This window comes from Mchenga conophoros, linkage group LG17 (genome assembly GCF_057382185.1).
Source record: "Mchenga conophoros isolate Kocher_MC1m ecotype Shallow Benthic linkage group LG17, M_conophoros_male_GT1.1, whole genome shotgun sequence".
In the NCBI taxonomy this organism is placed as follows: domain Eukaryota; kingdom Metazoa; phylum Chordata; class Actinopteri; order Cichliformes; family Cichlidae; genus Mchenga; species Mchenga conophoros.
The window spans coordinates 13,779,104-13,792,442 of record NC_140542.1 but is presented as its reverse complement, the minus strand read 5'-3'; the positions used below and the strand labels follow the sequence as shown (position 1 = coordinate 13,792,442).

At 39.8% G+C, this 13,339-nt stretch overlaps 1 protein-coding gene across 4 annotated transcripts in view; it reads left to right on the top strand.

The window, feature by feature from the left end:
- LOC146555174 (tensin-3-like) overlaps positions 1–12,450 on the top strand; it is a 56,342-nt gene extending 43,892 nt beyond the window's left edge. For 2 of the 4 annotated variants that reach the window (XM_085251104.1, XM_085251102.1), the window contains 11 exons: positions 3,847–3,994; positions 4,534–4,967; positions 6,690–6,773; positions 6,921–7,049; positions 7,288–7,383; positions 7,616–7,693; positions 8,764–8,841; positions 8,934–9,102; positions 9,198–9,266; positions 10,068–10,097; positions 10,462–12,450. In XM_085251104.1, the coding sequence (XP_085107230.1) occupies positions 3,847–3,994; positions 4,534–4,967; positions 6,690–6,773; positions 6,921–7,049; positions 7,288–7,383; positions 7,616–7,693; positions 8,764–8,841; positions 8,934–9,102; positions 9,198–9,266; positions 10,068–10,097; positions 10,462–10,603 (1,457 nt within the window). In that variant the 3' untranslated portion in view covers positions 10,604–12,450. The remainder of the gene's footprint in view (positions 1–3,846; positions 3,995–4,533; positions 4,968–6,689; positions 6,774–6,920; positions 7,050–7,287; positions 7,384–7,615; positions 7,694–8,763; positions 8,842–8,933; positions 9,103–9,197; positions 9,267–10,067; positions 10,098–10,461) is intronic. The other 2 variants (XM_085251105.1, XM_085251106.1) reach the window with 1 other exon arrangement.
- Positions 12,451–13,339: the final 889 nt, after the last annotated feature.

The following is a 13,339-nucleotide window of genomic DNA, read 5'->3' as shown; positions in this document are numbered from 1 at the left end:
CACAATCCAAATAAAAATGTGTTCATGCACTTCAGTCTATCCGGAAAGATAAATGCAGATTAACTCACCTTTGTTGCTTGGAAATTGTGCTCTGGGTTCTGTAGTTTCGGTGTATCCAGTCTGTTTGTATGTAATTATACATAAGGTTATATCCTATGATTTGACTAATAGAATAATACAGTTGGTCTAAGGTGTTATATTTTTGTATCTTTAAAACAACTGAGGAGATTCACCAAAGCCCAGTACTACATGAACAAGCTTTATTTTGAACTGAGAATCATTCAAACATGAACAAAGCAAAGAATCAGTAAGTGGAGAATTTTATTCTTAAGAGCATATATATATATATATATATATATATATATATATATATACACACACACACAGGTATATATATGCTCTTAAAGATACATGTCCTGTCCTGCAATGCAGTCTTATAAGAAACTTGTAAAGAAATATATTGCATGAAAAATCAGTTTTCTATTTTCATGCGTAGCACAGGTTGGGTTTTTTTCATCTTTAATTTGTACCTTCCTGAAAGTGTGTAGCTATGGATACTGTGTAGCATAGCTGCTGCCAGTGAAAGGTGTAAAGCAGGCTGTGGATTCAGTCACAGAGCAGAATCTAAGGTCAGAGGTCAGGTTGGGGTCAGCTGGTGTTGCCACACGTATGGCTGTTCTGTAATTAAGCAAACATGCTGGGATGAGGGGAGATGAGCCACAGATGTGAAAAATCACGGTGAAGATAATCGACCGTGGGAACGGTGGGGAGATGAGAATTGGCTGCATTCCTGGAATCGTCCCCAGAGAGGAATATAGACAGTGACTGTGGGAATGGCTGCTGCTCTCCCTTCAGTGTGTTCCCCGTAAGAGACAACGACACCAACACAGCCCGGGATTATCTTTGCTTTCTGAACTGCACATTATCGCTTATGTGTGTACATGTGCGTGTGTGTTTGTGTGCGCCTGGTTTTATTTATGTAACTTTTTGTGCACTGAGCTCTTGACCTTTAACCTTCGAGAGTTCAATTTGAGTGTCAACTGTTACTGTTTGGTGTATCGGATACTGTGTGGGAATGTGGTGTTTGTCAATAAGTACATTTCTTTACATATTTATCCATCTCATATTTCTGATACTGCACCACATTTCAGTGATTGGTGTCGCACTTATTCCTCTACAAAAACTGATTCACAGAAGATTGTTTCTTAATTTTCAGGCAACATACCAACTATTTCATGGTGTTAGGTTTTCAGGAAGAAGGGTTCACTGTTTTTCCTTCATTCTTTTAATTTTTCAAAAATAATTTAGATATTTAAATTCTTAGTTGTGCTGAACAATTAATTTGAAGAGGTCCCTTTTGACTCTAAGTATCTGATGTGGGTGCTTTTGCAATAAGTAATGATATTATAACACTAATCTATTATTTTTTTTGCATGAACTACTTTTATCTTTAACTTTTATTAGTATATTTTCTGGACTGTGATGCACTTTTCCTTGTAACATAAAATAGCATCTTTGCATATGCAAGAACCCATTTGTTTTCTCTAAGACCTGCAGACAAATAGCTGTGATGAATAAGCATTCAGATATGACTCTGTAAAAGTCACTCTGCAACACAAACAAAAGCCCTTCAAAACTCTGTAAGAAAAGGAAGCCGTTTTAGCCGAAGCACAGGTAGCTGTACCTAGCTTCTATTCAAATTTTGTTATTTGTCAGACGCGTTTAGAAATTCAGTCACCAACTGATCAGAGAAGTGCCAGTTCAAGTGGCACCAGTTTCTAGTTTAAAGCATACAAAATAAACTTTTTGATATGTTTGAAAGGAGCCATTACCACAGCAGCTGCCATTATATTGACACTTTACATTTAAACTTTAGGACATTTGTTATGCCATACAGAGTGTTGGCACTGTAAAAATGTATGTGAACATTAAGCTGTGGGAAATTCATAGCATCATGGCAAGAAGCCATAGCATTTCACTAGTGGCTGATGAAAAATACGCTCATTATTTGCTATATTACTCCTGGATTTAATTTAGAAATGTTCCTTTATACCACTATGTTTTTTGTTTGTTTTTGTTTTTTTTGTTGATATGCACCAGAATCCAGACACGGTTAGTTAATAATAACAGGACTTGTCACCCAGAGAGTTGATATTGTCTTTTAGGTAACCTTAGGAATTTAAGGACAGAGAACATGTAAGCTAGTTAACTTTAAGTTTTACTCTTTAAACTGTTGCACAGTTTATTCTGTCACACACACACGGTGTACTTTACACACTGGGCCTTATTTGTAACAAATTCTTTGAATTCATTAACTCACTGTCAGCATGTAGGATTATATAATCCACTTGAGATGATGCCGCTTGTCCAGTATGATCACAAACAAAGCTCAGTCAAAATGCCTCCATCTACCAGTACTTGAATGGAGAGAACGAGCGGAAGAGAGGAAGGGGGAGGTGGGGGGGGGGGGGGGGGCAGCCAGCCAAACAAGGAGCTCTTTATAGTGACTGACTATTTTCTCGGTGACTCATCGTAGTTCACAGTCCTGTCTGCAGTCTGAGGAAGCCTGCCCTCATGTTTGCTGAATGACACACTGCATGATCAGAATGCCCAGTGTGGATGTTTGGAGTGACCCCCATCTCTCCTGGAACACACACACAGACACACACACACTGTCAATTCACAGAAATGTACTTTATTGGCAGACTGGCTCCGATAACCTCTCCCTAACTCTCTTCTGTATGTGCGATTTGAGTTTTAACTGAATGTTAGTCCCGATGGTTACACAGAATTTTTTCTTAAACAGAGCTTAAAAAATGGTCAGTTTGGTAAAGTCAGCACTACCGAAACATCAGCCATGTATCCTTTACTTTTAGCTCTTTTACGTAGCAACTTAATTAAAAACAGAAGCCATGTGGGCCTGTTATGTTTTCCTCATTTTCTGTGATAGTCTGGCCATTTAGCAATCCAAGGTGATAGTCCATCCCAGCAGTACTGAGCAATTGCTAATTCACATTATCGATAGTCAACCAAGAAAAACCACAAGTTTGACCTTACCTACATCTTTAGCACAACAACTATAGACTGGAACATTTACAAATACAGTATGTATCTTGGCCAAACTGTTGTGAACTACAACCTCAGCTGTGTGCATGTGTCTGTGCAACAATGTGATTGGCTCATATATTTTTCTAGTTCAGCTGTTAATTGGTTGTCTTGGGCGAAGAAAAGGAGAGTCAGCTTTCTCTTTATCAATGCAGAATTCTCCCAGAGATTTCTAACTGGGATTTGTTGAGTGTCCAACAAAATAACCAAGTGCTGTTCATACCTTCTGTTTGCAAAAGGCAGCCAATCAGAATAAAGTTGGCTTAAAGGTTGTGTGATCTTAATATACGGTACTGTGTGACGTGAGGTGCGCAAGATTCAGTTTAGGACAAACAAAAATTATTTTGGATCATGAATCATGCAAAGCTAGTCTACTAGAGTCCAAGAATAAAATATAACAACGGAAATCTACACAATCTAAACAAGTCTCCATAAAAGGTGAGAACAAATAAATAAATAAATAAATAAATAATAAATACTTTAATATACTTTAAAGAATTATTCCTTATATGAACAGTTTCTGTCAAACCTCAACAGGTGTGTTTCAACTCTCAGTCTATAATCCAAACAAAGGTAGGGTCCCAAACAAAAGCTTAAACAAGCACCAGTTAGCAGTGATTTTGTGGGCTAGTTTCTGGAACTACGTCGAACCCTCGTATGTTTTTTTTTTTTTTTTTTTTTGGACACTAAACACAGTAGAATAGCAGTTGCTTCATTTTGTATTCCTTTTTTTTTTTCCAGATTCCCGGAGTTTCCTGGACAGCATGAACCACGGCAGCAGCTCCACAGAGGGAGAGATATTCAGATCAGACGTTCCTGCTTCCTGTCAGAGGATCTTTGGCTCCATGTGCTCAGTGTCATCGGGCAGCCACCTCCCACACGCAGACAGGTACACAGACACTTCCATACCCATACTCACCGGGTATGTTTCCAACGAGCAGTTTTGAATGACCATATGAATGCTGGGTAGAATCATTTCTGAAGTTTTACAGCTGCAAATGCTGTAAGTCTCCATTCCTACCACACCCCAAAAGCACAAAGGTGTTCTTTTGAGTTCAGATCTGGTCCAGCCACAGAAGCACATTTTCATGCTGATGCATGCTGATGCATGATGCACATAGTCAATAACGATACATGCTAAATGTAAACAAACTGATTGTGGCTTTTGAGACATGATTGATTGGTTGATAAGAAGCCTAAATTCGCATATCTGCAAAGGGTGGGTTGACAGCATTTTAAAGGCTGTGGCTTAAGAACAGGATGTCACTCCAGATCATAGGCCTGTGAAGGCAGAAGCCAATACTTTTGGCAATATAGTGTATGTTGGCTGTAACACTTCACACTGATGCACTGCCTGACCTTGTGTTTTTCTTTTGTCTTTTTTACGTGTATGCTTTAAATTCCACATCATAACCTTCTCTCCCACAGCTCCACTCCTCCTCCAGTGTGGCACGACCATACTTCAAACTCCCTGAACTCCCCGTATCCTTCCCAGCCATCACCTCCTCTATCTCTCAACTCTCCCAATGCCCACAGTTCTCCTCATGGGCCCGCAGGGGCCCACAGGGGGAGGGACAGCACAGACTTGTCCTCATTATTGTTGGGGAATGGTGGCCTGGAGGAGAGCCTGCTGGAGGCAATGGAGGGCCTTGGTAGTTTTAACCTGTTTGGAGAGGAGGGCCTTGCTCCACTGTTGCCTGAGAAAAGAAGGGGAGGTGAAGGGGGAGAGCTTAGCTCCCGCTCCCCTTCACTGAGTGGATATTCTAGCCCTCGTAGTGGAAGCAGTCTCAGCATCCCTTTCTCATCTTCCATGACCCCTGACCCCTTAAGAGGAATCAGTGGGGCCTCGTCACCTGGAGCAGGTAAACAGTCCCACATAGATTCTCTGAATGTGTCACTGATAATTTATTTTCTCTGATCCTGACATGAACATTTCAAACTATAAAGATAGCTTTGTAAAACTCACCACCCCAAACCCAGTCTTACTATTAACAACTTTTTGAACCAGAACCACACAAATGCAGCAAGCATCCTAAACTGAAGATGACTTTCATTTCCTTGACCAGATACATCAGACTGTGCACTACACCAATTGGCTTTCTTGAACTGTCCTTGTCAAATCAAACATCCAAAGCTATCCTTTTGGTTTATTGAGCTGGGGTTGTTACAGGATATGGTAAAAACAGGAGAGATTTATATTACAAAGTTGATCCAGTGGGACATTTTATGCTTCCACCTCAGGATTGAAGGTGGATTCTAATATCAAAAGAATCTTTGTTTACATTAAAGTAAAACAGAAAATGCTTCACTGAGTTGACAACAATTAAAGGAGAAAAAAGGCTAAATGCACACATCAGGGAAAGCACCAAATAACAACAGTCACTTCAAGGTGCTTTATATTGTAAGGCAAAGACCCTACAAATAATAGAGAGAAAATCCAACAATAAGATGACTCGCTTTGTGCAAGCACTTGGTGACGATGGGAAGGAAAAACTCCCTTTTAACAGGAAGAAACCTCCAGCAGAACCAGGGCTCAAGGAGGAGTGGCTATCTGCTATGACCACTTGGAGGTGAGAGAAGAGAGACAGAACAAAACCGATGCTTTGGAAGAGAACCAGAGGTTAATAATAACTAATAAATGAATGCAGAGAGGATTGTAAACACATAGTGGGTGAGAAAGGTAGTGAAGAAGAAACACTTCTGCATTAAGGAAAAGCCCCTGGTAGCCTACAGCTATTGCAGTGTAACTAAGAGAGGATTCAGGGTCATCTGATCCAGCTCTGACTATATGTTTTATCAAAAAGGAAGCTGGTTCCACAGCAGAGCGGCCTAAAAGCTGAAGGCTCCGCCTCCCATTCTTCTTTTAAATGTCATAGGAATAGAGGGAGCAACAGTAATAGTGATCCAGACGTCTGAGAGCAGTCTGTGCTCTGTTGGGGTGATGTTGTGGTACTATGAGGTCTTTAAGATAAGATGGGCACTTCTCCTCATTTACAATGAGAAGTGTTTTTCGAAAGCTCAAATATGTCAAAACAGGCATCACTAAATTGAACAGCTAGCTAATTAAGGTGTAAGAGTGTTTGAAATGTAATAACAAAGAGCCCAAAATATATATGTATAATACATGTATAATGTAAAGCTGTTTTCAGAGTCAAATCTGGAAGACAGAATTTGTTTCATAATGATATCCCATTACTATCTGTCCAGCATAGTCACTCAGTTCAGGGAGAAAAAGCTGAGTCACTCACAGGTCTTTTGCCTTTTCAATCCAATTAGCTAATTTCATGTTCTATATTATAATATGTTAAAATGATCAAGGCTCTTTAGGAACATGATTCAAACGTGACCACATGTTGGCTGTTAACTTACCGTTGGTCACTAGTTAGGTTTTGTTATAGAAAGAGTAAGAGCAATCTTAATCTAAGTTGCAAAGTGGTGGCACCAAAAATCACGAATCAGGCTAACTGAAGATATTTTTGTCTGTGTGGCTACACGATGTGCTCACCCTTTAACTGTGAGTCTGGTCATATTTGGCTCAAAGTTGGTGTGAAACCTAACAGAGAGCTTTAATCTGTGTCTTGCAGACTCTGGCAGTAAGCAGGACACTGTGAAGTTTGTTCAGGACACTTCCAAGTTCTGGTACAAGCCCGACATTTCCAGAGACCAAGGTAAATATTGGTCTTGGACCACAGTGGTTAATGGCCACTTGTGAGAAGATAATACACCCTCGTGCAAAGGTTTCCTCTATGTACAATGCAGACTGAGTCTAACTTTAGCTTATCTCTGCTTCCTCCTTCTGTTGACCTACTGAACAGCCATCGCGGTGCTGAAGGACAAAGAGCCGGGTTCGTTCATTGTCAGAGACAGCCATTCATTTCGTGGCGCATACGGTTTGGCCATGAAGGTGGCTACACCTCCTCCAACAGTGATACAGAGCAAAAAAGGTGGGTTGAATGCCATGTTCTGCATACACAAACTTTCTGTGAGCTGCCAAGAGAGCACTGCAAAAATGATATTTAAAGGTGCAAACCTCAGCACTGTGAGTCAGCTAAATGGGAGTGTGCTTCCTAGTATTTTGGACTTTTATCACTATTTTAATTTACAGTTCATGTTAATTAAATATTAACCTTTGATGTAATTTATAGATATGAATAAACTAAGCCATGAGGCCATGTTTTGCAGGAGGAGATCTGTCTAATGAGCTGGTGAGACACTTCCTGATAGAGTGCACACAGAAAGGTGTTCGGCTTAAAGGATGCCCCAATGAGCCTTACTTTGGTGAGAAACATTTCACACGCTATGATCCAGATTAAATACCCAAGTAAAACATAACAGCCTTGACCTGATCAAAGTCTAACGACAGCTAGGAGAGCAGCATGCTTCCTCATAGCTGTTTATAGTCCATCCCAGGTCATAACAGACAAGCACCATGCTGCCCCCTACTGGTCATAACACTGGAGTGCAGCTGACTCATTTCAATAGTCATACGCATGATGATTTTTGTTGACAGGAAGTCTCACAGCGCTGGTGTGTCAACACTCCATCACGCCACTGGCTCTGCCCTGTAAACTCATTCTGCCTGACAAAGGTAACGAAATATAAATTTATATCACAGAATGGGAACACAAGTGGAGCAGGGAATCGATTACCTCAGTCAGTTAAGCACAGGATATTACAAAAGGGGCACTGCAATGAAGATGCTTTAAATACAGTACTGTGCAAAACTCCCTGAGCGTTTTCAGAGCAAGTTTTTTCTATCATAAAAAGTCACTGCTTTTCCTAAATGTTTTCATTCTTTGTTTGACATCTGTATATGAAAAAGGACTTCACAAAACAGTGCAGTAAATACCTAAATACATTTCCAAATGGAGTGTAGCACAAAGAAAAATGCTTTGATACATTTTGCTGAAGAACTCATGGGCCATATCTCACACCATTACATTTCTCTCCACACTTTGCTTGGATGGAGCTGAATCTGCTTACATTTATTTCCATCTATATTTTCTTATATATTCATTTTGTTTACTTTTTCCAAAATATGCAAGACAAATATTTTCAAATTAGTTCCTGGTCTTTGAAAGTCACTTGGATTTCCAAATCATTTTATCTGGAACACGCTTGTCATAGTTATTAGGAACTGAATTTTATGAGTAGGTTTTACGTCGTTTGCAAACAGCAAGACTTTCCAAAAGGAAAACAACAACCAATTGTTGTTTTCCTTTTTGTATATTTTTGTACAGTTATGGTTACAGATTCTCCCAGCGTGTCAGTACGCTTGTATTTTTAGGGATTCATTTACACCAAACCTACCCTGAATCAACTCCATCAGTCAAGGCTGACTGTGGCCCAAAGAAAACTGGATGGGCCACAATTGGGCTAAAGAATGTTGCCATGTACAGTCTTTGTATGCTCTTTCCAACGTCTCGACATGTGACTACGATATATTCAAAAAGCCCAAACTGAGAAAAATACTTCAGTTAGATGGTTTATCCCCACGCTTCTGAATATTCACAAACTTTTACACTACCATGTACTAGAGATGAAGCAGGAGTTACGTACCTCGTGTCTGCTTGGTTACAAATGCAGTTTGTTTTGTTAACGCACTGGTGTAATTTGTGAGTTTTTTCAAGAGAGCTCATCACTATCTTGTGTTTGCAGATCCACTAGAGGAGCTGAATGACTCCTCTACACAGACAGCAACGAACTCAGCAGCTGAGCTTCTCAAACAAGGAGCAGGTATGACATTTTAAATTAATCTGTGCACACAGAATATTCATTTATTATCAGCAGAAGCTTGTCAGACTTGTTCTTTCTTTGTGCCGTTGTAGCGTGCAATGTGTGGTACCTGGGCTCCGTAGAGCTGGAATCTCTCACGGGCCACCAGGCGGTCCAGAAGGCGACCACAGTCACGCTCTCCATGGATCCGCCACCTCCCTCCACTGTCGTACATTTCAAAGTCTCAGCGCAGGGAATCACACTCACTGACAACCAGCGGAAGTGAGCATTTTTTGCACCTGCAGGCCAAACATACACAAACACACACCGATAAGAAATCTGATGTGTTCACACAGACTCTTTGTTTGACTCTGCAGGTTGTTCTTCAGGAGACACTACGCTGTCAACACTGTCATATTCTGCTCTCTGGACCCGCAGGGCAGGAAGTGAGTACTGGACACGGATAACAAAAATACAGCTTTGCACACACTTCAAGGCATCTGTGTAACAAAACAAAGAGAGGTTTCTCCAGGTTCAGTCTGTACTCATGAAGTAGGCGTCTGATACTTACAGGACTATGGCTGAAACATGGCTTTCAAACTGTGAAACAAAAGCTTCTTGGGTCACTGTTAACATCCCTTCATGACCCACTTTAAAGGCATTGTGTGAGAAACATAGGATGCTAACTGCTACTAAAGACAACATGAACAGAAAGTGTGCTTTGGAATAACACAACTAGTATAATTCCGCCATGGTAGCAGCATGGATATCAGTGCATATCCACATATGCATTTCCATAAACTGCATATATAAGATGGATATAACTTCCAAGTCGAAAATGTCTCTCAAAATGATTGAAGAAAAATACGATTTGTTATTTAATTCAGTAAGCCTAATAGTCTAACGTTACTGCGGATGGATGCATGGGAAGAATGTGTATTTTCCAAAACAGGAAACAAATTTTTAAGAATTCACAGAGTTTAAAGAATCGAAACAGACTCTGGCCAATGTTTACAGGAAAATGAGTACAAAAAAGTGAACACGTTATATTACTGAAGAATGGGAGACGTTTCATGGAAAAGTGGTGAAAAACACATCCTCAGTTTGTACCTAAAATGTCCTTTTTCGCATCAATGAGACTTTCATTTCATTCATCAGGGTTACCTTATCTAAACTCAACTCACTGAACATATTGTGTCAAAAACTGACACAAGTGTCATGATTTTAATTTCTTCTGTCCCAAACAGGTGGACACGAGACAGCGGCTCCACTGCAAAGTAAGTCAGCTTTAGAAAGGGTCTTCTCGTGCATGTTGTCAGTTAATCAGAGTGTGCATTAGAAAAATCATATGAATTTCTTTTGTAAATGTACTAAAGCTGATTAAACTGTAGAGCTGGTTCTATATCAATATTAATATCGATCAATATCAGTGGTACTCATTTTTGAAAATCCAGTTGTTTTGTTTAATCTTTGAACTATTGCTAAAAATGTCAAACAAATGGAGTCTTACTGTACTTTGGTGAGGACCACAGCTCGTTTCCATCTAATCCATGTTTGGCGTTAAGTCTCTGTTCTGAGAGGTGAAAAGTTTCCCTGCTGTTGTGTAAATTTCTCTTGTGTGTCTCTCTCGTTTTCTTCCAGGATCTTTGGATTTGTTGCCAGAAAATCTCAGAGTGAGACTGAAAACGTGTGCCATCTGTTTGCTGAGCACGACCCTGAGCAGCCTGCGAGCGCCATTGTCAACTTTGTCTCGAAGGTCATGATCGGGTCGCACAAGAAGTAGCGAGAAAGAGACTTGAGCAGTGGAGTAAAGAACTTGGACTTATAGGAATCCTGCCCAAAAGGCATATAAATATGAAAAACTTTGAACCCTTACACTCCAGCGCTTTCAGCTCCTATTCCTACCTGCGGAGTACATTTGTCTTTTGCACTGCAGGATGCTAGCACCAGAGGGAGCCAAAAGTATGAAAGTCAGTTCACATTTTGGCTATTTTCTTGAAATTTTATTTTGAAACTTATTCTAAACACACTTATGACATTGATCTTGCTTGTGGCAGACAGTGAAAACTGCCCATTGTAACACACTTATTTCAAATCAAGGAATATTAGATAGTCCACACACAAACACATATTCTAAACACAATTTCAATTCTGATTTTTCTGTGTTTTACTTGTAAAAAGAGTCAAAACAGGTTTCATCATCAGCTTTTGTAAACTAATTGTTATGTTCAGTGAAACCAACAATATTTTAGCATGACAGGCAATATTTTGGTTTCCCTGTACTTAAGATGAATCATTTATGTCATGTTTATGTATTGGTTGAGATATTTATCCATTTTAAAGATGTGTCATTGTCTTTATTTTCCCAAAATATATTTGTCATATATTTTTTGTATATTAACACATATTGTACATTAGCATTAAAGGAAGTGAACTTAAGAATTTATGGAGTTTTCTTGCAAATTGTGGAAAAATACTTTGTAATGTTTTACACAGTGAGCTATTACATATACAGTTGTTCATGTGTCTTTTATTGATCCGGTTTGTGTGCAGTTATTATGCCCTAAATTTTCTCTTTGGATCTTTTGATGAATGTCGATGAATCTCTGATGTATTGTTACTGTTTCCATGTTACAAAATGGTTTTTTCCATTCAATTACTGGAGCATGTCAAAGATTAACTTTTGTTTGTTTCTGTCGCTCTGATGTAAAGCCAGAAATCGAGTGTACCGTTTCAGTCCACCGCAGCTTAACAGTTTGATCCTGAGAGCAGACACGTGTCCCTTGACAGTTTTATCTGCCCATTCAAACTCTGCCCAATCAGACATGCAGAGCTACCCGGTGTAGTGACCCCTTATGATTAAGCAAGCTGAAAGTAACTTCAGATCAACTGATCTCAGTGTCATCACATTGGCTCACTCATTTAGGTCGCAGTATTTAAGCTCCTGTAGCCTGTCTACATTTATGTATCTGCAAGCCGTTTTGCAACCCACCTTCCCCTCAGATCCTTCTTTCTAGCTCCATCTGAGTTAATCACTGTCATCCCTGTGCTGGTTTCCTCATGAGAGAAGTCTTAGATCAGAGCCATACTGCAAAATTATAATCACTGTAGGTGGAAGTGATTTAAATGGGGACTGGAAACTGGAGAAGGTGGAGTGGTAAATTGACTGATTCTTACACACTGCTTTTGTACTCATGAGCACTCAAAGCGCTTTATTTATAGAACTTGCCTCATTCACACCAGCACTTGTTTCTGTTCTTTTTCTATCTAACATTCACACTGTGATGGATGCATCAGGGAGCAGCTTGGGGTTAGTATCGTGCCCAAGGATATTTGACATGCAGACCGGAGCAGGAAGGATTTGAACCAACCTTCAAATTAGCAGATGACCTTTTCTACCTTCTGAGCTACAGCTGCCCGAGTCTGGATGAGTGTCAGAAATGTATAAAAGAATGGAAATGCCATTCTTCTTTAACTATATTGTTATTGACTAAAATTTCTTTTCTTTTTTTTTTTCTTTTTTAGCAAAAACTAGTTAACTGTGATTATTATTTTGAAGTTCCTTTCAAAATTAATTCCATGTCCTTCCTTTTCTGAATTTTACAATATGATAAAATCCCACAAGAGCTTCCTCTTCCTCTCATTCTTAGGAGCAATAATAATGTTCCCTCTGCTTGGTTTAATCAAGTTTTAATTTGGTTTTTAACACTTTGAGAATGATTGAGTGACTGATCAGAAACAGTTGCGCAGTAAAAAACTATTAAATAAGGTGATTTAAATGCCATTCACTATTTATTAATATTTCTACTAAGCCTCCTTATGGATGAGTTGAGCGCATAGATGAATATATTTGACCGTTGTTATAAAAAAAGGAAGAGCAATTTTTCATTGATGTATGTAACCCGAATTAGTTTAATTTACTTATTTAACTAGAAAGAGTGTGTTTGGTGTATATAATGTGAAAAACGATGTTCAGTAATTTTGGGTGAGGATTTTAAAAACCATTGTGTAGTTTGCAGCATTGTCAACAGATGGTAGCAGTCAGTCGCCATATCTTATACTGAATCCAGAACTCTCAAGTATTGCTTAATTTTCTGATGTTTCTTGGTTTCGTTTTCCTGACTGCACTCGTTTTCATATTAGAATACTGCAGACCAAACTGAGCAGGTCCACAAATGCGCGAGGAACCACCCTCTTGAAAACCAGCCGATGCCAGTGTGTGTCCAAGCTTGTGTCTCAAGAGGATGAGGAGTATCTTTGGGACACTTGTCATAAAAGGGTGCTTTACATGCCTGTTAGGTCTCAGGGGGCCTCATAGATTGACTGATGTCTGTCTGTGTCTGTGTGTCGCGCCTTGCTTTAGGAGGCCAGATCATCAGATACCAGCTCTGAATCGGGCTCTATTCAAGTTCTTGCTCAGTGGGGAGTGCTGAGGAACTGGAAGTGGGACACGCTGCCGTCCTGCAGTCCTGCCTGGCTTGGAGGGACAGCATGGAGGGTGGGGGTGGGGGGTTGGGGT